This window comes from Cetorhinus maximus, chromosome 12 (genome assembly GCF_964194155.1).
Source record: "Cetorhinus maximus chromosome 12, sCetMax3.hap1.1, whole genome shotgun sequence".
Classification (NCBI taxonomy): domain Eukaryota; kingdom Metazoa; phylum Chordata; class Chondrichthyes; order Lamniformes; family Cetorhinidae; genus Cetorhinus; species Cetorhinus maximus.
The window spans coordinates 124,124,675-124,151,174 of record NC_135890.1 but is presented as its reverse complement, the minus strand read 5'-3'; the positions used below and the strand labels follow the sequence as shown (position 1 = coordinate 124,151,174).

The window sequence follows — 26,500 nt, the reverse complement described above, 5'->3', positions numbered from 1 at the left end:
GTTGGTTGTGGTTGTTGGAGGTCAGTCATCTCAGCTCCAGGACATCACTGCTGGAGTTACTCAGGGTAGTGTCCTCCGCCCAACCATCTTCAGCTGCTTCATCAATGACCTTCCTTCCATCATAAGGTCAGAAGTGGTGATTGCATAATGTTCAACACCATTCACGACTCCTCAGATACTGAAACAGTCCATGCTGAAATGCAGCAAGACCTGAACAATATCCATGGGCTGACAAGTGGCAAGTAACATTTTCGCCGCACAAGTGCCAGGCAATGACCATCTCCAACAAGAGAGAATCTAACCATCGCCCCTTGATGCTCAATGGCATGACCATCACTGAATCCCCCACTATCAACATTCTGGGGTTACAATTGACCAGAAGCTGAACTGGACTAGCCATATAAATACTGTGGCTACAAGAGCAGGTCAGAGACTAGGAATCATGTAACAAGTAACTCACCACCTGACTCCCCAAAGCCTGTCCACCATCTACAATACACAAGTCAGGAGTGTGATAGAATACCCCCCACTTGCCTGGATGAGTGCAGCTCCCAAAACGCTTAAGAAACTTGACACCATCCAGGACAAAGCAGCCTTCTTGGTTGGCACCGCATCCACAAACATTCACTCTCTGCATCACTGATGCACAGTAGCAGCAGTGTGTGTACCATCTACAAAATGCACTGCAGGAATTCACCAAGGCTCCTTCGACAGCACCTCCCAAACCCACGACCACTACCATCTAGAAGGACAAGGGCAGCAGATAGATGGGAACACCACCACCTGGAAGTTCCCCTCCAAGCCACTCACCATCCTGACTTGGAAATATATCGCCGTTCCTTCATTGTTGCTGGGTCGATATCCTGGGGAACTCCCTCCCTCACAGCACTGTGGGTGCACCTACACCACATGGACTGCAGCGGTTCAAGAAGGCAGCTCATTACCACCACCTCAAGGGCAGCTAGGGATGGGCAATAAATGCTTCCATTACTTTACTGATGATTAAGAGTAGACTGATGGGGCGGTAATTGGCCAGGTTGGATTTGTCCTGCTTTTTGTGTACAGGACCTGGGCAATTTTCAAGGTAGCCGGGTAGATGCCAGTGCTATAGCTATACTGGAAGAGGCGCAGCAAGTTCTGGAGCACAAGTCTTCAGTACAATTGCTGGAATATTGTCAGGACCCATAGCCTTGACACTACCCAGTGCCTTCAGCTGTTTCTTGATAATACATGGAGTGAATTGAATTGGCTGAAGACTGGCATCTGTGATGCTGGTGACCTCCTGAGGAGGCTGAGATGGATCATCCACTTGGCACTTCTGGATGATAATTGTTGCGAATGCTACAGCCTTATTTTTTGCACTGATGTGCTAGGCTCCTTCATTGGGGATGGGGATATTTATGGAGCCGCCACCTCCAGTGAGTTGTTTAATTGTCCACCACCATTCACGACTGGATGTGGCAGGACTGCAGAGCTTAGATCTGATCCACTGAATGTGGGATCGCTTAGCTTTGTCCGTCACTTGTTGCTTATGCTGTTTGGCACACAAGTAGTCCTGTGTTATAGCTTCACCAGGTTGACACCTCATTTTTAGGTGTGCCTGGTGCTGCTCCTGGCATGCCCTTCTGCACTCTTCATTGAACTGGGGTTTATCCCCTGGCTTGATGACAATGGTAGAGTGGGGGCTATGCTGGGCTATGAGGTTACAGATTGTGTTCGAGTACAATACTGCTACAGATGGCCCTCAGCACCTCATGGATGCCCAGTCTCTAGTTGCTAGATCTGTTTGAAATCTATCCCATTTAGCACGGTGGTGGTGGTGCCACACAACACGATGGAGGGTATCCTCATTGTGAAGGTGGGAATTCATTTTCACAACAAATATGTGGTGGTCACTCCTACCGATACTGTCATGGACAGATGCATCTGCAGCAGGCAGGCTGGTGAGGATGAGGTCAGATATGTGTTTCCCTCTTGGTTCCTCCACCACCTGCCGCAGACCCAGTCTAACAGCTTTGTCCTTTAGGACTCAGCCAGCTCGGTCAGTAGTGGTGCTACCGAGCCACTCTTGGTGATGGACATTGAAGTCCCCCACCCAGAGCACATCCTGCACCCTTGCCACCCTCAGTGCTTCCTCCAAGTAGTGTTCAACATGGAGGAGCACTGATTCATCAGCTGAGGCAGGGCAGTATGTGGTAATCAGCAGGAGGCTTCCATGCCATAAGACTTCGTGGGGCCCAGAGCTGATGTTGAGGACTTCCAGGATAACTCCCTCCCGACTGTATGCCACTATGCCGCCACCTCTGCCTGTGGGACGGGACATACCCAGGGACGGTGATTGTAGTGTCTAGGACATTACCTATAAGGTATCCCAGAGGATGACTCTGTCAGGCTGTTCCTCGACTATTCTGGCACTAGCTGTTAGTAAGAAGGGCTTTGCAGGGCCGACAGGGCTGAGTTTGCCTTTGTCGTTTCCAGTGCGTAGGTCAATGCCAGGTGGTCCATTCCTTTTTTGGTCCATTCCGGTTTCATTTCTTTGAGACTTTGTAGTGGTTTGATATAACTGAGTGGCTTGCTGGGCCATTTCAGAGGGCGTTTAAGAGTCAACCACATTGCTGTGGGAAAGTTGGAGTCATATGTAGGCCAGATTTCCTTCTCTAAATACATTAGTGAACCTGACGGATTAGTGAAACAGTGGTTTCATGGTCATCATTAGACTTTTAATTCCAGATTATTTAATTCAAATTCCACCATCTGCAGTGGTGGGATTCAAACCTGGGTCCCCAGAGCATTACCCTGGGTCTCTGGATTACTAGTCCTATGATAACACCACTACGTCATCGCCTCCCCTATACACCGCAACGGTTCTGTGACTCTGAAGACCTGGAAAATGGAGTATGATGTGCAAAAATGTGAAATTGTCCATTTCGGTAGGGAAAAAAGAGAAGCAGCGTATTATCTAAATGGTGAGAGATTGCAGAGGGATCTAGGGGTCCTAGTGCATGAATCTCAAAAGGCTAGCATGCAGATACAGCAAGTAATTATGAAAGCTAATAGAATGCTATTGTGAGGGGAATTGAATACACGAGTAGGGAGGTTTTGCCTCAGTTATACAGGGCATTGGTGAGATTATATGTGCAGTACTGCATACAGTATTGGTCTCCTTATTTAAGGAAGAATGTAAATGTGTTAGCAGTTCAAAGAAAGTTTACGAAACTAATACCTGGAATAGGCAAGTTGTCTTTTGAGGAAAGTTGGACAGGCTAGACTTGTATCCATTGGAGTTTAGAAGAATACGATGTGACTTGACCAAAACATATGACATCCTGAAGGGTCTTGACAGGGTGGATGCAGAAAGGATGTTTCCTCTTGTGGGAGAATCTAGTATTAGGGGCCACCGTTTAAAAATAAGGGGTCGCCCATTTGGGTCAGAGATGATAAATTTCTTGAGTGTTGAGAATCTTGGAACACTCTTCCTCAAAAAGCGGCGGAAGCTGAGCTTTTGAATATTTCTAAGGCAGAGATAGATAGATCCTTGATAAGCAAGGGGGCAAAAGGTTTTCGGGGCTAGGTGGGAATGTGGAGCTGAGGTTACAATCAGATCAACCATGATTTCATTGAATGGGGGAGCAGGCTTGAGGGGCCGAGTGGCCACCGCCTCCTAATTTGTAAATTCGTCTGTACATATGTACCCCAGCTGTGGCCTTACCAAGGTACTGTACAATTGCAGCAAGTCACCTTTACTTCTGTACTTCAATTCCCTTGCAATGAAGGCCAACATACCATTTGCCTTCCCAACTGCCTGCTAGCTTTTAGTGACTCAAGAACAAGGACACCCAGGTCCCTTTGGACTTCCAACACTTCCCAACCCCTCTCCATTTAAGAATTATTCTGTTTTTTCTACCAAGTTGGATAACTTCACACCTATTCGCATCAAATTCCATCTGCTGTGTTCTTGCCGATTTGCGATTTGCTGTCCAAGTCCCCTTGAAGCCTCCCTGCATCCTCTTCACAACTCACATTCTCACCTAGTTTTATGTCATCAGCAAATTTGGAAATATTACATTTGGGTCCCACACCCATATCTTTTATATACAGCCAAAATTAAAAGAGAGAACAAGTGAGTCTGGAAGGCATAGAAATTATAGGCCAGTTAAGGCACAAGCGATTTGGGCAAGGTTGGATGGTATTTTAATGTAAGGAGTCTGACGAATAAGGCAGTTGAGTTGAGGGCACAAATTAACACACGGAAGTATGACGTCATTGCTGTCACAGAGGCAGGATTGGCAGCTCAATATTCCAGGATATAGGGTCTTCAGACGAGACAGGGAAGGAGGTAAAAGAGGAGGGGGTATCGCAGTATCGATCAAGGAATCAATTACAGCAGTAAGGAGGGATGACATCTTAGAAGGCTCCTCAAATGAAGCCATATGGGTAGAACTTAAAAACAAAAAGGAGCAATCACATTGCTGGGAGTGTACTATAGGCCCCCAAACAGTCAGAGAGAAATAGAAGAGCAGATATGTAGGCAAATTTCAGAGAAGTGTAAAAATAATAGGGTAGTAATAGTGGGGGGATTTCAACTTCCCCAACATTAACTGGGTTAGTCATAGTGTGATAGGTTTAGAGGGAGCGGAATTCTTAAAATGCATCCAGGAGAGCTTTTTAAGTCAGTACGTAGAAAATCCTACGAGAGAGGGGGGAGGTCCTGGACTTAATTTTAGGGAATGAAGCCGGGCAAGTGGTAGAGGTATCAGTGGGAGAAGCATTTTGCAGATAGTGTTCATAACTCCGATAGATTCAAGATTGTTATGGTAAAGGACAAGGATGGGCCAGAAATCAGAGTTCTAAATTGGAGGAAGGCCGATTTTAATAAGATCAGATATGATTTGGCCAGAGTGGACTGGGAGCAGCTACTTTTAAGTAAATCTGCATCAGAGCAGTTGGACTCATTCAAGAAGGAAATAGGGAGAGTGCAGGGCCAACATATTCCAGTAAAGACAAAGGGTGGGACCAACAAATCCAGGGAACCCTGGATGTCAAGGGATATACAGGATTGGATAAAGAGAAAAAGGAAGGCTTATGGCAGATACCGAGGCTCAAATCAGCAGAAACCCTAGAGGAGCATAGAATGTGTAGGGGGGACTTAAAAAGGAAATTAGGAGAGCAAAAATGGGGCATGAAAAAACATTGGCAGGTAAAATAAAGGAAAATCCAAAATTATTTTACAAGTACATTAAGAATAAGAGGATAAACTAGGGAAAGAGTAGGGCCCATTAAGGACCATAGTGGTAATTTATGTGTGGAGCCGAAAGACTGAGGTAGGGTTCTAAATGAATACTTTGTGTCGGTGTTCACAAGTGAGAGGGACAATGTGGGTATGGAAATCAGTCAGAAGGACTGTGATATAATTAAAGAAATTAGCATAGAAAGGGAGGAGGTTCTAAGTGGTCTAGCAGGCTTAAAAGTAGATAAATCTCCAGGCCCAGATGAAATGTATCCCAGGCCGTTGAGTGAGGCAAGGTAGGAAATAGCAGGGGCGTTGGCAATAATTTTCAATACCTCTCTGGCCAGAGGAGAGGTGCCAGAGGACTGGAGGACAGCCAATGTGGTACTGTTATTCAAGAAGGGAGGAAGGGATAAACCAGGGAACTACAGGCCAATCAGCCTAACCTTAGTGGTGGGGAAACTATTGGAAGCAATTCTGGGGGTCATAATTAATCTACGCTTGGTGAGGCAGGGATTAATCAAGGACAGTCAGCATGGTTTTATTAAGGGGAGGTCATATTTGACCAATTTGATTGAATTTTTCGAAGAGGTGACCAGGTGTGTAGATGAGGGCAATGCATTTGACGTAGACTACTTGGACTTCAAGGCTTTTGATAAGGTTCCGCATGGGAGACTGATAACGAAGGTAAGAGCCCATGGGATCCAAGCCAATTTGGCAAATTGGATCCAGAATTGGCCGAGTGGCAGGAAGCAGAGGGTGATGGTCGAGGGGTGTTTTTGTGACTGGATGCCTGTGTCCAGTGGGGTTCCACAGGGATCAGTGTTGGGTTCCTTGCTGTTTGTGGTATATCTAAATGGTTGAGATTGAATGTAGGAGGGTTGATCAATAAGTTCGCGGATGACATGAAAATTGGTGGGGTGGTAAATAGTGAGGAGGATAGCCTTGGATTACAGGAGGATATAGACGGGCTGGTCAGATGGGCTGATCAGTGACAAATAGAATTTAATCCAGATGAGTGTGAGGTGATGCACGTGGGCAGGACAAACAAGGCACGGGAATACACGATGAATGGTAGGACCCTGGGATGTACCGAGGATCAGAGGGACCTTGATGTACATGTCCACCGGTCCCTTAAGGTAGCGGGACAGGTAGATAAGGTGGTTAAGAAGGCACGTGGGATACTTTTATTTGCCGAGGCATAGAATATAAGAGATGGGGAGGTTATGCTCGAACTGTATAAAAGGCTGGCTAGGCCACAGCTAGAGTATTGCGTGCAGTTCTGGAATCCGCATTATAGGAAGGATGTGATTGCAGAGGAGATTTATCAGGATGTTGCCTGGGCTGGAGACCTTTAGTTATGAGGAGAGATTGGATAGACTGGGATTATTTTCCCTGGAGCAGAGGAGATTATGGGGGGGACATGATTGAGGTGTCTAAAATTGAGGGGCATAGATAGGGTAGACAGGAAGGAACTTTTCCCCTTGGTGGAGGGATCAATAACCAGGGGGTATAGATTTAAGGTAAGGAGCAGGAGGTTTAAAGGGGATGTAAGGAAGAATTCTTTCACCCAGAGGCTGGTGGGAATCAGGAACTCGCCTGAAAGAGTGGTAGAGGCAGAAACCCTCATAACATTTAAGAAGTGTTTGGATGTGCACTTGCAATGTCATGGCATACAAGGCTATGGGCATAGTGCTGGAAAATGGGATTAGAATAGTTAGGTACTTGTTTGACCAGAGCAGACTCGATGGGCCGAAGGGCCTTTTTCTGTGCTGCAGACCTCTATGACTCTTGTTTGCGAACAATTATGGTCCTACCACTGTTCCTTGCATTGCTCCAGTAGTGACAGCCTCCAACAGGTTTGTCAAAATGATTTCCCTTTCATGAATCTAAGTTGACTCTGCCCAATCCTACCATTGTTTTCTAAGTGTCCAGTTATGACATCCTTTACAATAGTTTCTAACATTTTCATAACCACTGTTATCAAACTAACAGGACTGTAGTTCTCTTTTTTCCCTCTCTTCCCTTTCTTAAATAGTGGGGTTACGTTTGGTCCTTCCCCGTCTTCAGGACCTTTACAGAATCTGTAGAATTTTGAAGGATAACCAGCAGTGCCTCCATTCTTATCTATAGCCACCTCTTTCAACACTCTTGGATGCAGCTATCTGGTCCAGGGGATTTTTCAACCTACAATCCCATTAATTTTTTGAGTACCTTTTTATTAATACTAATTTCTTTCAGTTCCTCATTCTCACAAGTCACTTGCTCCTCTAGTATTTCTGGGAGATTTTTTTTTTATCTTCCACCATGAAGACAGACACAAAATAATTATTTAGCTTCTCTGCCGTTCCCCTATCATCCTCAATAAATTCTCCAGTCTCCTCCTGTAATGGACCCACATTTGCCTTTGCTAGCCTTTTCCTTTTCACATACCTAAAGAAGCTTTTATAGTTCACTTTTATGCTTCTTGCTAGCTTGCATTCATATTTTCTTTTCCCTATGCTTGGGTTTACCACTTTTTCTGGCAACCTTATAAGCCACTTCCTTTGATCTAATTCAATCTCTAACTACTTTCCTTAGCCATGGTTGATTTACCTTTCCTGTTGTTTTTGTGTGTCTGAGGTATGCATATTTGTTGTAGACCATGTAAAATACTAGCTATTGTCTGCCTACTATCAAACCTTTTAATGCATTTTCCCAATCCACCATAGAAAATTGCCCCTCATTGCTTCATAGTTTCCTTTGTTCAGATTTGAGAACATAGTTTCAGAATGAACTATATCACGCTGAAACTTAATGTAAAATTCTATCATCTTTGGCCACTATTTCCTAAAGATTCCTTTACAGCAAGGTTATTAATTAGCCCTTTCTCATTACACAATACTAAATCTAAAATAGCCTGATCCCCAGTTGGTGGTTCAACATAGTGCAGCAGAAACCCATCTTGTACACACTCAGGAATTCATTCTCCACAGCATTAGCGCTGATTAGGTTTACCCAGTGCATATGTGGATTGTAGTCACCCATGTTACATGAGCCTCAAATTTCCTGCCAACGTTACCACTACTGTTTGGTGACCTTTAAACAACTCCCACCAATCTTTGCTGCCCCTTGCTGTTTCTTAGTTCCACCCAAACTTAATTCTACATATTAATCTTTGAATCTAAAATCCTTTTTCGCTAATGTACTGGTTTTGTTCCTTATTAACAGCACTACCCTGCCTCCTTTCCCTTTTTGCCTATCCTCCTTCAATGTCAAATATTCTTGAACATTCAATTCCCAGCCTTGGTCGCCTGGTAGCCACATCTCGCTAATCGCAATTAAATCGTACCTATTCACTTATATTTATGCCTTCAACCATCTTGTTGTGAATATGTGCATTCAGGTAGAGTGCCCTTAACTCTGTTTTTAACTTTATCCTGTATTTTGATCCTATTTCACACTTGCCTTTGCTTTGTCCGCCTTCTAATTTCACTTCCTACTTTTCTATTTCATGTTACCAGTTTTGTTCCTCTCCAATCTGAGCTCCCTCTCAGGTTTCCATCCCTGTCATTATAGGTTAAACCTTCCACAACAGCCAACCTCCCTACAAGGTTGTTAGTTCCTGCTAAGGTGCAGCCTGTCCATCTTGGACAGGCCCACCTTCCCCAGAACCAGTCCCAATGCCTCAGAAATCTACTTCCCTCCCTGCTACACCAGTTCTCCAGCCACGTATTCATTCACTTAATCCTCTTATTCCTATGCTCACCTAGCATGTGACACTGGGAGTAATCCTGAGATTTTTTTTGAGGTCCTACTTTTTAATTTCTTTCCTAACTGCCGAAAATCTGTTTTCAGGACCTCATCCTTCTTCCTTCCTACATCGTTGGTACCAATGTGGACCATGACCTCTATCTGTTCACCCTCCCCAGAAGAATGCCGTGCAGTCACTCTTAGACATCCTTGACCCTGGCACCAGCGAGGCAATACACCATCCTGGAGGCATGCCTACCAGCACAGAAACCTGTCTGTTCTTCTAACTAAATAAATCCCCCATCACTATTACTCTTCCACTTTTCTTACTCCCCTCCTGTGCAGCTCACTTGTGGTGCCAGGGACTTGGCTTTTGCCACACTCCTCTGAGGAGCCATTGCCCTCAGCAATATCCAAAATGGAACACCAGTTAGTGAGTGAGATCGACTCGGGGAACTCCTGCACTACCTGCCTGGTTCTCTTAGATTTTCTGGTGGTCACCCATCCCTGCTCTGCCTGCAAGCTCCTAAACTGCGGTGTGACTACCTCTTTAAACATGCTATCACATAGTTCTCAGGCTCGCAGATTCACCACAGTGACTCCAGCCACTGCTGGAGCTCCAAAACCTGAAGCTCAAGCTTTTGCAGTCAGTGTTTGTCTAGGACACATGACTCGTCCATGACTTTCCACGTTCCACAGGAAGTACGTTTCATTTGGCCGAGCTACCCTGCCATACCTTAAATCTATTATAAGTAGGTTAACTTGCCAGTTACTCGCCAATTTCTTCTTCTGCTGCACCGAAGTAAGTACCATTACTGGGGTTATTAAATACAAAAATATGAAATATATTAAAAAACTTAACTTTTAACCCAAGTTGGAGGAGTGTATACTTGTGATGTCACCCATAGAATCAGTTTTTAATGGCACAGGAGGAGGGCATTTGGCCCATCGTGTCTGAGAGAGCCAAAAAACGAGCCACCCAGCTTAATCCCTCTTTCCAACAGGTTACAGTACTTAAGGTGCATATCCAGACACCTTTTAAATGGGTTGAGGGTTTCTGCTTCCTCTGAGTGAAAAAGATTTGCTCATCTCCACTCTCATCTTTCTACCAATCACTTTAAATCTATGCCACCTAGTCACTGACCTCTCCGCAAAGATAAATGGGCCCTTTCCATCCGCTCTATCCAGGACACCCTCAATTTTGCACATTGCAAGCAAATCTCCCTTCAGCCTCTTCTCTTCCAAGGAGAAGAACCCCAGCCTGTCCAATTTTTCCTCATAGCTGCATCTTTCCAGTCCTGACCTTCGATTCTCCCCCTCACCTGTTTTCAAACTTCACGTACATTGAGTCCAGCGACAGCAGCAGACCCACTGCTCCAGCCCTCCTCCCGCCGCTCCGGCCCCCCCGACTGCCCCTCCTCCCGCCGCTCCGGCCCCCCCGACTGCCCCTCCTCCCGCCGCTCCGGCCCCCCCGGCTGCCCCTCCTCCGGCCCCCCGGCTGCCCCTCCTCCCGCCGCTCCGGGCCCCCGGCTGCCCCCCCTCCCGCCGCTCCGGCCCCCCGGCTGCCCCCCCTCCCGCCGCTCCAGCCCCCCGGCTGCCCCCCCTCCCGCTGAGTACACCACATCAACAGCATTATCCTCCTCATCCCTCTTTTTTACTACATCAAAAAAACTCCCAAGTTAAACACTATTTGCCCTTAAGAAATCCATGCTGACTTTCCTTAATTAACCTGCATTTGTCCAAGTGGCTATTAATTATGTTCCAAATTATTGTTTCCAGAAGCTTTCCCACCCACCGAAGTTAAACTAACTTGGCCTGTAATTGCTGTGTTTGTCTTTGCACTTTTTTTGAACAATGTTTGTGGTTCTCAAGTCCTCTGGCGCCACTCCTGAGTCGAAGGAATACTGGTAAATTATGACCAGCGTCTCCGCAGTTTCCACACTCACTTCACCTTGGATGCATCTCTACCGGCTCTGGTGCCTTATCAACTTTAAAGGCATATCCAATTCAACCTCCTTATCAATTTTAAACACTTCTAGTGTCTGAATTATGACCTCTTTCATCATGACCTGGGCAGCAAGCACGGCATAACTTCAAAGTTTGCAGGTGACAATCAAAAGTTATAAACAGTGAGGAGGATAGTAACAGACCTCAAGAGGACAGACAGGCTGGTGAAATAGGCAGATGAAATTTAAGGCAGGGAAATGTGAAGTGTTTCATTTGGTTGGAATGAGAAGGCATATAAATTTAAATCGTACAAAGGGTGCAGGATCAGGGACAACTAGACCTGTATGTCCACAGATCTTTGAAGGTGGTAGGACAAGTTAAGAAGCTTGTTAAAAAGATACTTTGGACCCTTGGCTTTAGCATAGACTTAGGGTATTAAAAGCAAGGAAGTTATGCTAAATCTTTATAGAACACTGATTAGGCCTCAGCTGGAATATTCTGGGCAAAACACTTCAGAAAGGACATCAAGGCCTTGGAGAAAATTCAGAAGAAATTTACTAGACTGGTACCAGGGATGTGGGGACATGAAGGTTGTTCACCTTGGAGCAGAGAAGTTTAAAGGGAAATTTGATGGATGTAATCAAAATCATGAATGGTCATGATTAAGTAAGCAAGGAGAAAATGTTTCAGTGGTAAAGGGTTTGTAATCAGAAGAAACAGTTTTAAGTTATGATCCTGGCCAGAGCCCAGGTTGTGGGTGAGATCCAGCTAGGGACCAATAACATTTTGTTTAAAGTAGATAAAGTTTGAGATTAAAGATGCTTACTAAGTGAATAAAGCCACAGGATTTCACAGGTTTTGAACAAGCAAAAATAACCTTTACTATACAAGCTCAGAAAGATAATTCAGTTTACAACATCTATCTCACATTCTAACATTCAGAGTGAGTCTGAGGTACATGTGAATTAACAGGCAAACGGTGGTCGAACACACCACACTACAGAATAAATGCTAAATGTGACCAAACCTGATTCCATGGATTTCTTGAAGGACCCACCCAGTTATCTGTTACATTGCAAACCAACTAATCTGACTGAAACTTCATCTTTCTCATGAGAGTTTCCAATCTCCATATTTGAAGATCCTGCCTTAGAATTCTCTTCAAAAGTGGCTCCCATTCGGACGGCTTCAACAATGGCCCACCTTGCAGGATTTCAATCTCTCCTTTCAAGATTCTGTTTCCCTGGCTTCCCAAGTACACCAAAGCATCAACTTAAAAACACAATTTCAGATCTTTTGTCGTGCAAAGCAGAACCACCACTGTTCCAAAGGGGTGTCTTTGCCTGAAGGCCTGCTGTACGGAGTCATCAAGCTTTGGCTGCCACCTTGGCTCTCTATCTGAATGCACGCAGAATTCAAAACAAAGTAAATGAATTGATGGCAAATGCTCTGATAGCAATTACGGAGATGTGGCTGCAGGACAGCAAAGACTGACATTCAAGAAGAATAGGACATTTGTGCAATAGTTAGAGATGACCCTGGTTCAGGAGATCAGGATGTAGAATTGGTTTGGATGGGCATGAGGAATAGTAGGGGAAAAATGTCATTAGTGGGAGTCATCTACAGGCCCCTTAACAGTAGCCACAGTGTAGGACAAAGTATTCAAGAGAAAATATTGTGTGCTTATGAAAGGAACGACAATAATAATGGGTGATTTTAACCTACACAAACTAGAAAAATCAGATTGGCTGTAGTAGCCTGGGTGAGGAGTTCTTAGAATGTTTTTGAGAGAGTTCCTTAGAGCAATATGTTCTGGAACCAACCAGAGAGCAGGTTATATTAAAGTTGGTGTTGTGTAATGTGCCAGGATTAATTAATGACCTCAGAGTGAAGGCACCCCTAAGTAGCAGCGACCACAATACGATTGAATTTTACATCCAGTTTGAAAGGGAGAAGAATGGGTCTAAGACTAGTATCTTAAACTTAAATAAGGGCAACTATGTGGGGGTGAAAGCTGACATGAACTGGGAAACTATGCTAGAGGATAAATTAATAGAGAAGCAGTGGCAGACGTTTAAGGGATATTTCAGAGTATTCAGAATAAGTACATTCCTACTATAAAGAAAAATTCTATCATAATTTAATCACCATTCGTGATTAACTAAAGAAGTTAAGGAAAGCATCAAACATGAGGAAAAAGCATACAACTCCGCAAAGATGAGTGGCAAGACAGATGATTAAACAATACTAAGAATGGCAGAGAATGGCTAAAAGGTTAATCAGGAGAAGGAAATTAGAGTAGAGTAGGAGAGGAAGCTAGCTGGAAATGTAAAAACAGATAGCAAGAGTTTCTACAGGTACTTAAAAAGGAAAAGAGTAAGTAAAGTAAATGTTGGTCCTCCAGAGAGTGACAGTGGGGAGTTAATAGTAGATAATAAGGAAATGCTGGAAGAAATGAATAAATATTTTTGCTTCTGTGTTCACTTAGAGGATGCAAAAAAACTCCAGTTACAAATCAGGAGGTGAACAGGAGAAAGGAAGTTGGTGAAATTGAAATCACTAGGGAAATGTACCGAGCAAATTGATGGAGCTGCAGGCTGGCAAGTCTCCGGGTCCCGATGGACTACATCCTAGGGTCTCAAAAGAGGTGGCTAATGAGTTAGTCGATGCACTGGTGTTAATTTTCCAAAATTCGCTAGATTCTGGAAAGGTTCCAGCAGATTGGAAAGTAGCAAATATAACTTCTCTATTCAAGAAGGGAGGGAGACAGAACCGAAAGGCCAGCTAGCTTGACGTCTGTCGTGAGGAAGTTATTAGAATCGATCATTGAGGAGGTTATAGCTGGGCACTTAGAAGAGCTCAAGGTAATTGTGAAGAGTCTGCGTGGTTTTGTGAAAGGAAGACGCGGTCACACCCGAGGTACAGACAGATAGATGGGTGACCGCTAGAAGGGGCAGGCAGTCAGTGCAGAAATCCCCTGTGGCTGTCCCCCTCTCTAACAGGTATACCATTTTGGATTCTGTTTGGGGGAGGGGGGTGGCGGCCTATCAGGGGAAAACAACAGCAGTAGCAGAGCAGTGGCACCACGGCTGTCTCTGTTGTTCAGCAGGTGGGGTCAAAGCACAGAAGAGCAATTGTCACAGGGGACTCTATAGTCAGGGGCTCAGATAGGCGCTTCTATGGCCGTGAAAGAAATACCAGGATGGTATGTTGCCTCCCTGGTGCCAGGGTCCAGGATGTCTCTGATCGGGTACGGGACATTCTGAAGGGGGAGGGAGAACAGCCAGAGGTCGTGGTACACATTGGTACTAACAACGTAGGCAGGAAGAGTGACGAGGTCCTTTAGTGGGAGTTCAGGGAGTTAGGCAGAAAGTTAAAAAACAGGACATCTAGGGTTGTAATCTCAGGATTACTCCCTGTGTCATGTGCCAATAAGGCTAGAAATAGGAAGATAGTGCAGCTGAACACGTGGCTGAACAGATGGTGTAGAAGGGAGGGTTTCCGATATCTGGATCATTGGGATCTGTTCCGGGGCAGGTGGGACCTGTACAAGAAGGACAGGTAGCATCTAAACTGGAGGGGCACCAATATCCTGGCTGCGAGGTTTGCTAGTGTCACTCGGGAGGGTTTAAACTAGTATGGCAGGGGGGTGGGAACCAGAGCAGGTGAAATAAATGACTGGGAACCAGTGAATATGGCCAGTAGGACTAAGAGGAAGGGCAGGCAGGGAGAAATTACTGAACACAGTGGGACTGGGGGTCTGAAATGCATTTGTTTCAATGCGAGAAGTATAACAGGCAAGGCAGATGAGCTTAGAGCTTGGATTAGTACTTGGGACTATGATGTTATTGCTATTACAGAGACTTGGTTGAAGGATGGACAGGATTGGCAGATATACGTTCCAGGATTTAGATGTTTCAGGCAGGATAGAGAGGGATGTAGAAGAGGTGGGGGAGTTGCACTGCTGGTTAAGGGGAATATCACAGCTGTACGACAGGAGGACACCTCGGTGGGCTCATGCAGCGAGGCAATATGGGTAGAGCTCCGGGATAGGAAGGGTGCAGTCACAATGTTGGGGGTTTATTATAGGCCTCCCAATTGCCAGTGGGAGATTGAGGACCAGTTATGTAGGCAGATTTTGGAAAGGTGTAAGAGTAATAGGGTTGTTGTGGTGGGTGATTTTAACTTTCCCTATATTGACTGGGAATCACTTAGTGCTAGGGGTTTGGATGGTGCAGAATTTGTAAGGTGCATCCAGGAGGGCTTCCTGAGACAATAAGTAGATAGTCCAACTAGGGAAGGGGCAATACTGGACCTGGTATTAGGGAATGAACCCAGCCAGGTGGTCGAAGTTTCAGTAGGAGAGCATTTCGGGAAAAGTGACCATAATTCAGTAAGTTTCAAGGTACTGGTGGATAAGGATAACAGGAGTCCTCAGGTTAAGGTGCTTAATTGGGGGAAGGCTAATTATAACAATATTAGGCAGGAACTGAGGAATCTAGACTGGAGGCGGATGTTTGAGGGCAAATCAACAACTGACATGTGGGGGGGCTTTCAAACGTCAGTTGATAAGAATTCAGGACTGGAATGTTTTGCTAGGATGAAGGATAAGCATGGCAAGTTTCAGGAACCTTGGATAACGAAGGATATTGAGAGATTAGTCAAAAAGAAAAGGGAAGCATTCGTAAGGGCTAGAAGGCTGGGAACAGATGAAGCCCGTGGAGAATACAAAGAAAGTAGGAAGAAACTTAAGCACGGAGTCAGGAGGGCTAAAAGGGGTCATAAAAAGCCACTGGCAACCAGGATTAAGGAAAATCCCAAGGCCTTTTATACATATGTAAAAAGCAAGAGGGTAGCCAGGGAAAGGGTAGGCCCACTCAGGGACAGAGATGGAAATCTGTGTGTGGAGCCAGAAGAAATGGGAGAGATACTAAATGAATACTTCTCATCAGTATTCACCAAAGAGAAGGACTTAGCGGTCGATTTGTCTAGGGAAGAGTGTGTAGATAGCCTGGATCATGTTGAGATCAAAAAAGAGGAGGTGTTAGGCGTCTTGAAGAATATTAAGGTGGATAAGTCCCCAGGACCAGATGGGATCTACCCCAGAGTACTGAGGGAGGCAAGGGAGGAGATTGCTGGGGCTTTGACAGAAATCTTTGTATCCTCACTGGCTACGGGTGAGGTCCCAGAGGACTGGAGAATGGCCAATGTTGTTCCATTGTTTAAGAAGGGTAGCAGGGATAATCCAGGAAATTACAGGCCGGTGAGCCTTATGTCAGTGGTAGGGAAATTATTGGAGAAGATTCTTCGTGACAGGATTTACTACCGTTTGGAAGCAAATGGGCGTATTAGTGAGAGGCAGCATGGTTTTGTGAAGGGGAGGTCGTGTCTCACTAACTTGATTGAGTTTTTCGTGGAAGTGACAAAGATGATCGACGATGGAAGGGCAGTGGATGTTATATACATGGATTTCAGTAAGGCCTTTGACAAGGTCCCTCATGGCAGACTGGTACAGAAGGTAAAGTCGCATGGGATCAGGGGGGGAGCTGGCAAGATGGATACAGAATTGGCTTGGTCATAGAAGACAGAGGGTAGCAGTGGAAGGGTGCTTTTCTGAATGGAGAGCTGTGACTAGTGGAGTTCCGTAGGGATCAGTGCTAGGATCTTTGCTCTTTGTAGTATACGTAAATGATTTGGAGGAAAATGTAACTGGGCTAATTAGTAAGTTTGCAGACGACACTAAGGTTGGAGGAGTTGCAGATAGTGAAAAGGATTGTCAAAGGATACAACGGGATATAGATCGGTTGGAGACTTGGGCGGAGAAATGGCAGATGGAGTTTAATCTGGACAAATGTGAGGTAATGCATTTAGGAAGGTCTAATACAGGCAGAAATTATACAGTAAATGGCAGAACCCTTAAGTGCATTGACGGGCAGAGGGATCTGGGTGTACAGGTCACTGAAAGTGACAACGCAGGTGGATATGGTAGTCAGGAAGGCATATGGCATGCTTGCCTTCATTGGCAGGGGTATTGAGTATAAAAGCTGGGAAGTCATACTGCAGCTGTTTCGAACCTTGGTTCGGCCACACTTGGAATATTGCGTGCAATTCTGGTCGCCACATTACCAGAAGGATATGGAGGCGTTGGAGAGGGTGCAGAGTAGGTTTACCAGGATGCTGCCTGGACTGGAGGTTATTAGCTATGAGGTGAGGTTGGAGAAGCTCGGATTGTTCTCACTAGAGCGACGGAGATTGAGGGGCAACTTGATAGAAGTTTACAACATTATGAGTGGCATGGACAGAGTAGATAGTCAGAACGTTTTCCCAGGGTGGAAGAGTCAATTACTAGGGGACATAGATTTAAGGTGAGAGAGAAAACTATAGAGGAGATGTGCGGGGCAAGTTTTTTACGCGGAGGGTAGTGAGTGTCTGGAATTCGCTGCCAGAGGAGGTGGTGGAAGCAGATACGATAGTGGTGTTTAAGAGGCAGCTTGACAAGTACATGAATAGGATGGGAATAGAGGGATACGGACCCCGGAAGTGCAAAATATTTTAGTTGACAGGCAATATGATCGGCGCAGGCTTGGAGGGCCGAAGGGCCTAATCCTGTGCTGTACTGTTCTTTGTTCTTTTGAAAATAATGTTTAACCAATTTATTGGAGTTTTTTTGAAGGAGTAACGTGCAGAGAATAAAGGGGAGCCTGTAGATGTACTATACTTGGATTTCCAGAAGGCATTTGACAAGGTGCCACATCAAAGATTATTGCAGAAAATAAAAGCTCATGCTGTAGTTGGTGACATATTAGCATGGATAGAAGATTAGCTGGCTGGCAGAAAGCCGAGAGTATGCATAAATGGGTCTTTCTCTGGTTGGCAGGATGTGACGAGTGGAGTCCCGCAGGGGTCTGTGCTGGGGCTTTGACTTTTTACGATTTACATCAATGACTTGGATGAGGGGAGTGAAGACGTGGTAGCTAAATTTGCAGATGACATAGGGATAGGTAGGAAAGTATGTTGTGAAGAAGACATGAGGCTGCAGATAGATATAGATAGGTTGAGTGAGTGGGCTAAGACCTGGCAAATGGAGTTTAATGTGGGAAAATGTGAAGTTGTTCACTTTGGCAGGAAGGACAAAAAGACAGAGTATTACTTAAATGGGGAGGTGCTGCATAATTCTGAGGTGCAGCGGGATCTCGGTGTTCTAGTACATGAGTCACAAAAAGTTAGTATGCAGGTACAACAAGTAATTAAGGCGGCTAATAGAATGCTGTCCTTTACGAGAGGAACTGAACATAGAAGTAATGATAAAAACAAAATACTGTGGATGCTGGAAATCTGAAACAAAAACAAAAAATGCTGGAAAAACTCAGCAGACCTGACAGCATCTGTGGAGAGAAAGACAGTTAACGTTTCTTCGAGTCCGTATGACTTCAGAGAGTAAGGAAAGTAAGGATGTTATGCTTCAGTTATACAGGGCATTAGTGAAACCGCACCTCGAATACTGTGTGCAGTTTTGGTCTCCTTATTTAAAGAAGGATGTAAATGTATTGGAGACGTTTCAAAGGAGATTTACTAGATTGATAACCGGGAATGAGTGGGTTGTCTTATGAGGAAAGGTTGGACAGACGGGCTTGTTTCCACTGGAGTTTAGAAGAGTGATGGGTGATTCGATTGAAGTATACAAGATCCTGAACGACCTTGACAAGGTGTACATGGAAAGGATGTTTCCTCTTGGGGGTGAGTCCAGAGCTAGAGGGTACTGTTTTAAAATTAGGGGTCGCTTTTTTAGGACAGATGAGGAAAAAAAATTTTTCTGAGCGTTGTGCGACTTTGGAACTCTCTGCCTCTGTCTCAGTGGAGACGGGGCCATTGAATATTTTTAAGGAAGAGTTAGATAGATTCTTGTTAAGCAAGGGAATCATAAGTTATCGGGGTTAGATGGGAATGTGGAAATCGAAACACGAGATCAGCCATGATCTTATTGAATGGCAGAGCAGGCTCAAGGGGCTGAATGGTGGTCTACTGTTTCTATTTCTTATGTTATGTTCTTCAGGGCTTCTTCTGAGCCATCTTCGATTATCAGGGCTTCCCCCAAGCTCACTTCAGTTACAATCTGCCCCCCGCAGTTCCACCTTTTAATTGGAGACTCTTTCTCCTTTGCTCAACTCATCTGGGACCTGTTCCTGCCCTCTGACTCTTGTCTCTGCCTCCTGGGACATTTCCTGGGACCTTCTCCATGTCCCCCTCTCTGTGGGACTTTTAATTGACTATTGTGCCCCGCGCTTGGTCACCTGACCCAGTTTTCGCACTTTTTTTTCCCGTGTACAGGGCCTGTCCTGGCCCTGAAGAACATGAAATGTCCAAACTGCACAAATGCAGCCAGTTCCTGGCCAGAACATGTGGTGGAGGCTGAGGTTTGTTGGGAATTGGAGTTCTTGACCTTACACGTACGTTTGAGTTTCTTAACAATGTTAATTGACAAACGTACCGTAGGTGACATGAAGGGACAAAACTTACACAGTTATGATGATCTGGAACATACTGACTGAATGGATCATAGAAGCAGATTCATTAATCACTTTCAAAAGAATATTGGTTAGGGAAAAATTGGCAGGGGAGTGGGATGAATTGGATAGCTCTGTTACAGAGCTGAATCAAGAATGATGTGTTGTATTGTTCTAACTCCAATGTATGTAAAAGGAACATTGAGACCTTCCAAGAAATTGTAAGATCAGAAGCAAACATTCACTGTTTACTCTGGAACCTGATCGTCCAAAAACAGGTTGATTTTTGGTGCAGTTTATTTTCTAGAATTTATTTAAGCATGCTTTTAAACTTGTAGATCTACTGGATTCCCCACTGCTACTCTTGGCCAGGCAGACTTTCATTGGGAAATTGCCATACCAGGGTTTTCATCATTTCATGCCCACTAAAAGCTAAATCTATATGCACAAGATACACAGGTTTGCATTAATAATGGTCAGCTTGCTGTCAGATTGCAACTCTTGCACCCTAGCTTCAAGGCATTCATTTCTGTTTGAGCAGCCATGCTGTTTCAGAGATCTTAGAATTGCAAGCAGGCCCTTTCTTCAGAAGATGAAAGCAAAATACTGTGAATGCTGGAAATCTGAAATAAAAACAAAATGCTGGAAAAAGTCATGTCTGGCAGTATCTGTGGAGAGAGAAACAGAGTTAACGTTTTGAGTCCATATTACTTTCTTCAGAGTCTGCCGAAGCTGGCATATGCGTTCTGAATGAGTCGAGCATTATGGCAGATGTACTGTTTGACAAAAAAGATATTTGATGCAGGCTGGTGGAAAATTTGTTTCATTTAATGCAATTTGAAGTAGAAACTGTACTTGAATTTCTGTAACACATTATCACTTTTATGAACAACTTGACCCAGTCTTGAAGGCTAGAGACTGAACTTTCACGAGAACAAGTTTACTTCACATAGTCCTCACCAGATTTGAACACCCTGTTCTTCTGCAGCCTTACAAAGAACTCTTAAAGGATCCAAGTACACTTTGCTATTCAGTTATGTCAGAGCTTGACTTCTCAGTAAGGACTAGTTTCCTTCTGTTCCCAATTCCTTTAGTTGGAAGATTATGTCCATAGACTTTCCATTTTGGGGATGCAAATCCAGAGGTTTCCATTTGGTTGCACATGGTTCCAGAGGGCACAGATTAATTGGCAAAAGAAGCAGTGGTAGCGTGAGGAAAACATTTTCACGCAGCAAGTGGTTAGGGTCTGGAATGCACTGCGTGAGTGTGTGGTGGAAGCAGTGTCAATTGAGGCTTTCAAAAGGGAATTGGGTCATTCTATGATACAGCCCAGCTCCATTCTTGCATTACCCACAGTTTGGAGAGGTGACTATTTTGTAAGTTTCAGGGAGTAAGAAATCAGACCCAAGAATGCATCAAATTTCTCAATCACGCTCATAATCCATGTTATTTAATCTATCTTTATCAAGGACCAAGATTTCTCGTCACTGGCAACTGTGACTGACAAAGATGGGGCTTATTTAACTGGGACGCTGGCTGAATGCAGGCTATTGACAAAATCCCATGTGACTGAAGCAGACAGCCACAAAAGATTGCTATGCATAATTTTGCCTTTATGTCTTAATGTTTGAACTTTGTGTTTTTCTGCATCAGTTGGTAGCTCAGGTGCAAACCTGGTCAATTATTTTAAGATATGTTTTGTTTGGTGTAACCAGAAATCTGACTAGAAGGCTGTATTTCACTTGCAGAAAATGTAGTTTATGGTTGCACTGATGTATTTTTAATTGTTAAACCTACATCTTATAACTTTGTATCACAGGTTTGATCATTCCTCAGAACTGTGTCTCGCCATTGATGAACATTCTGTCAACGTCGGACCAGTCACAACAGCTGGCACTGCAGCAGCAACAGATGTGGCAGCAGCTCCACCCTCAAAGCATGAGTCACATGAGCAACACATAGTGACCAGCTGCACATACTGGGGCTAACCTTACTTGAAAACTGTAACTTACAGGAGTGCAACGCCATGTGACCGTCACTATTTTCAGAAATTCAGGGTCATATTCCAAAGAGATTCCGTGATTAGTGAAGTATTGGTGAAAATAGTGAATCTGGGATTACCTGTAATCAGAGACAAGTTCTGATTAACCAACAGGCGAAAGTTTGAAGGCCAAGATGTTTGGACGCTTTACTTTTTTCTCCTTCCCCTCCTACAACTCTTCATGTTAGCACTTTGTTCTTTACTGACAGCTGCTATAATTCTCCACTTTGATTTCTACTGTTCAAGTAATGGAAAGCATTGTGTGCACTCTTTGCACAAGTCAAATGCTTCCCCTTCAAATTAATTTCACTTCATTTACTATGTCTTGTTTTGTAGCATTTTGTAGCTTGTTACAAATGAGAGTGCACTGGTTCTGGAGACATGCTGAGGGCTACGTTACTTGCTGTACGTACCTAGAATGTTTCATGTTAAATACATGCTTATTGGAATTACAACCCTGTAAAATTCTTCCCAACTCTGGGCTGGGTTTGTAAACCCTGCAGTCTTAAGTGAACAAGCATTCATTCAGGGTTTAATTATCATGTATGTCCTATAAGCAGGATGTAAATATGATGCAAAAAATTGCAAAAATCCTGGCCTATTTAAAAAAAAAAGCAGTATAATTGAAAATTTATTGGGGGAATTAATTACTTTATACAGAAGCTGTTTTGAATTTGTTGATATGCTTTCTTCACAATGTGTAATTTCTGGGTAACTGCAAAATGTATGTTCTGTATTTGTTTCATGGCACAATCTTAAATTATCTGGTGATTTTATATTAAAATTCTGAGAACCACTTTAACAGCTTCATCATATTTAATCACTAATCTAGTATTGGTTACTTATTTTCTACCAGGCAATTTTATGCAGCACTTAGTGTAGTTTAGACAACATCTTTCAACATAGTGGGTACCAGCTTTTCAATAAAAACTGTAATTTGGGAAGCCTAATGGAATATTCTGGGTTACGATAATTGAGTGCATGCAAGTTGAGGCTGATGTGAAGCTTGAATACTGCCATCCCTCGGTCATAACATTCAAAGCTAACAATTCAAGAAATGTACATCTTGTACACTTTTCTCCTGATTCACAAATAGGCTAGTTGCATGTTTTACTCATGCTGATAAAGCTGGTTGCTTAGAAGAGTTGTAAAACGTAAGAAGGGAGCCTCTAAGACAACTGCACTATGTGCAGTTTCCTCAAGTACTGTTCACAGTTCAGAGCTGTTAAGTACTTAACAGAGCATAGATATTACTTCAGTTAGTAAGACTTGTAATGTACAAATGTGTATAGCCTTAGCTATGCTATCTATACTTTCTTTTGATTATAAATAGTTTTGTCAACTTTATCAGAATAGTGAAGGAAATTTGCCATTTCATGCTGGCACAAGTTGCACTACTGAAGATACTGAATTGTTTAACTGTATATTTAAGTTAGAATTATCAACAAATCTGCTGCAAGACACAGGACTCTGGCAGCTGACTATTAATAAATCATATTGTACTAATGGAAACTAGTGGTGTAGAGTTTTTTTAAAGATGAGAAAAGTGATGATGTGCATTCTGCAGGATACGAAAGTATATCCTGACTGAACTGATTTTAAATAGTGGGGTATTTGTTACGGAATACTCAATGTGAAATGGTCACACTTCCCAGTTCTGCTAATACTTTGGTAAGTAATGAGATCGTATGGAAATTTTCCTTGTTCACCCAGTATTGCAGTTGGGATGAGAGAGAGGAAATGTTGAGGTGTTCTCTCTCTGACTTTAACACCGTTGCTTTCGGAGACAATCTTTCCTCTCTGCCCTGTAACTGGAGAATGTTTGCCTCTGGAATTAGCATCTTGTGCACCAATTGGTGTTTGAGCCATTGAATCCATGGACCTGTCAATTTTTTTAAGGCTTTATTATGTTATCTCTTATTTTACCTTGAGATTCAGGAGTTTTATTCTCCACTCGTGGGCCTGTCTATATTTGGCATTTAAATAGGACATCAGAAAGTTACACCCACAATTCCACAGATTCATGTTGAAAAGAAAATTATTTTGTTTACCAGATCCTTGCTGTTACCTTTGACCTGAATGAAGTCTTGGTATATTTGGAAATATGCCCACATTCAGAGCTACCTTTTCTAGCTTCTGTTCAGTAGTTGGTCCCAACTACTGTCTTTCAAAATAATTACTGTGCTGTGTTTTTAAAATAAAACCTTAAATACATTCAACAGGGTTGAAGGTAGCATGGTTTGTGTTATCAAATTCTTGAGAGCAATGTCCTCTCTTTACCTCCCCCAGCTGTTTGTTGACTAGGATGTAGAGGTTGATCTAGATTCAGAGGAGGAACACCTTACATACAGTGGCTAAGGCAGTGTTAACTGAGAGATATACTTCAGCTAAACATTGCGGATCTTGTTTGATTAAATATTTAGCAATGGATCCGCCAAAGTTATGTCTGGGAGGGGAATTCTGTACTTGTTTTGCAACATATACTGTAGCAATTGACTGCGGAACCTGTGATGGAAATGTTGGGATCACTGGCTACGAAGATTGAGGTAAAAACAGAAAGTGCTGGCAACGTTTGTGTAAGGCAGCATCTGTAGAAGAGAAAACAATGTTTCAGGTCAATGATATTTCATTGGAAGGTCGAGGTGCAATTGGGACAAACGGGCTTTACAATCAAAGACGTTCAATGTGACATGTATTTTTACATTCCAATTTGTGATGGGTCACTATTGAAATTTATGTACATGTTTCAAATCTCTGGAATCTAAGTATGTTCAGTGGGGGGAGCTCTTAGCTGGAATGTAAAAGCACCTTAACCATTGCCATCTACTAAATTGTAAATGTGAAAATAAATTGATTGACATTTACAGATTGTCTTTGCAAAAACTCATTTATTTCCCCTGTAGTCTTCTCTGCCTCTCTTTGTGTATCATCGTGTTTTTAATCCTCAACCAAGTTGTGCAGAGACATTAATTAGTGCCAGAAATACTCTTGAATAGCCTACAGCAGGATCTGAGCATCCTTGCAGTGATTATCTTAGACGCAGCAGACAACAGAGCTATGTTCAGATCTCCAAAAAATGAGGCTGCAACTAACTGCAAAGCTGCAGACTGGAATAGAAGAGACCGTCTGGGAATCAGGAAGCTGCATTGTATTAGAGGAATTACAACACAGAAACAAGCCATTCAGCCCGACCAGTCAGTATTGGTATTCACATTCCATGTTTTCTTGAATTCTTTTGTGGGACGAGTATGTCACTGGCAAGGCCAGCATTTGTTGTTCTTGAGAAGGTGGTGGTGAGACACCACCTTGAACCGCTGCAATCCATCTAGTTTATGTACACTCAGTGCTACTAGGAAGTGAATGTCAGAATTTTGATCCAGTGACAATGAAGGTGTGGCAATTATAGTACCAAGTCACGATAGTGTGTGGCTTGGAGGGGAACTTGCAGGTGGTTGTATTCCCATGCATCTGCTGCCCTTGTCCTGCTAGGTGGTAGAGGTTGGAAGGTGCTGTCAAAGGAGCCTTCGTGAGTTGCTGCAGTGCATCTTGTAGATGGTGTACACTGTGTGTCAGTGGTGGAGGGAGTGAATGTTTGTGCTTGAGGTGCTAATCAAGTGGGCTGCTTGGTCCTGGATGGTGCTGCCTTGAGCGTTGTTGGACCTCTCAACCAGGTAAGTGGAGAGTATTCTAGCACACTCTGAACTTGTGCCTTGTAGATGGTGGACATGCTATGGGAGATTTTTATTATTCATTCATGGGTTGGGGGCATCGCTGGCTAAGTCAGCATTTATTGCCCTTCCCTAATTGCCGTTGAGAAATGAGTGGCTTGCTAGGCTATTTCAGAGTAAACCACATTACTGTGGGTCTGGAGTCACAGGCTAGACCAGGTTAGGATGGCAGATTTTCCCTTCCCTAATGGATAATGGTGAACAAGATGGGTTTTAACGACAATCGACTGGTTTCATGTTTATCACTAGACTTTTAATTCCAGATTTTTAAATTAATTTCAAATTTCACCATCTGCCTTGGTGGGATTTGAGCCTGTCTCTCTGAATTACTTTGCCACTGCCTCAGGTGGTGAATTATTCACTGCTGAATTCCCAGCCTCTGATCTCTCTAAGCCACAGTATTTATATAGCTGGTCTAGTTCAGTTTCTGATCAATGGTAACCCCAGCAAATTGATAGTGAGGGATTCAGTAGTTGTAATGATGACTGACAAGGTGAGATGAGATTCTCTCTCGTTGGAGCGGGTCTTGCCTGGTACTTGAGTGATGCAAATGTTATTTGCCACTTTTCAGTCCAAGCCTGAATGTTGTTCTGGTCTTGCTGACTATGGATATGGACTGCCTCAGTATCGGAGAAGTCACGAATCGTCCAACTAGAGAATCTAATCACCTCCCTTTGACATTCAATGGCACTACCATTATTAAATTCCCCCAACATCAACATCCTGGGGGTTACCATTGAACTGTAGCTACAAAAGTAGGTCAGAGACGGGGAATTCTGTGACAAGTAACTCCTCTGATCTCCCTGAAGCCTGTCCACCATCTACAAGGCGCAAGTAGGAGTGTAATAGAATACACTCTCCCTTGCCTGGATCAGTGTGATCTCAAGAACACTTGAAGCATGACACCATCCAGGACAAAGCAGCCCACTTGATCAACACCCCATCCACCACCTTAAACATTCACTCCCTGCCCCGCACGTGCACAGTGGCAGCAGGTTGTGGCATACGCAAGATCCACTGTATCAACTCGGCAAGGCTCCTTCAACAGCACTTTCCAAAGGTATGATCATGACCATCTAGAAGGATAAGGGCAGCAGATGCATGGGAATGCCATCACCTCCAAGTTCCTCTCAAGTCACACATTAATCTAGTTCCAAGTTAGGATGTTATTCCTTCACTGTTCCTGCATCAAAATCCTGGAGCTTTTGCCCTATTTGGGTTGTGGGTGTACCTGCGCCAGGTGGTCTGCAGCAATTCAAGAAGGCAGTTCACCACCTGCTCAAGGGTCTTTTGTGATGGACAATAAATACTGGGATGTGGA

General features: G+C 43.8%; 1 protein-coding gene across 4 annotated transcripts in view; it reads left to right on the top strand.

Moving 5' to 3' along the window:
* sbno1 (strawberry notch homolog 1 (Drosophila)) overlaps positions 1–24,315 on the top strand; it is a 151,392-nt gene extending 127,077 nt beyond the window's left edge. For all 4 annotated transcript variants that reach the window (XM_078554593.1, XM_078554592.1, XM_078554590.1 and 1 more), the window contains one exon: positions 21,230–24,315. In XM_078554593.1, the coding sequence (XP_078410719.1) occupies positions 21,230–21,372 (143 nt within the window). In that variant the 3' untranslated portion in view covers positions 21,373–24,315. The remainder of the gene's footprint in view (positions 1–21,229) is intronic.
* Positions 24,316–26,500: the final 2,185 nt, after the last annotated feature.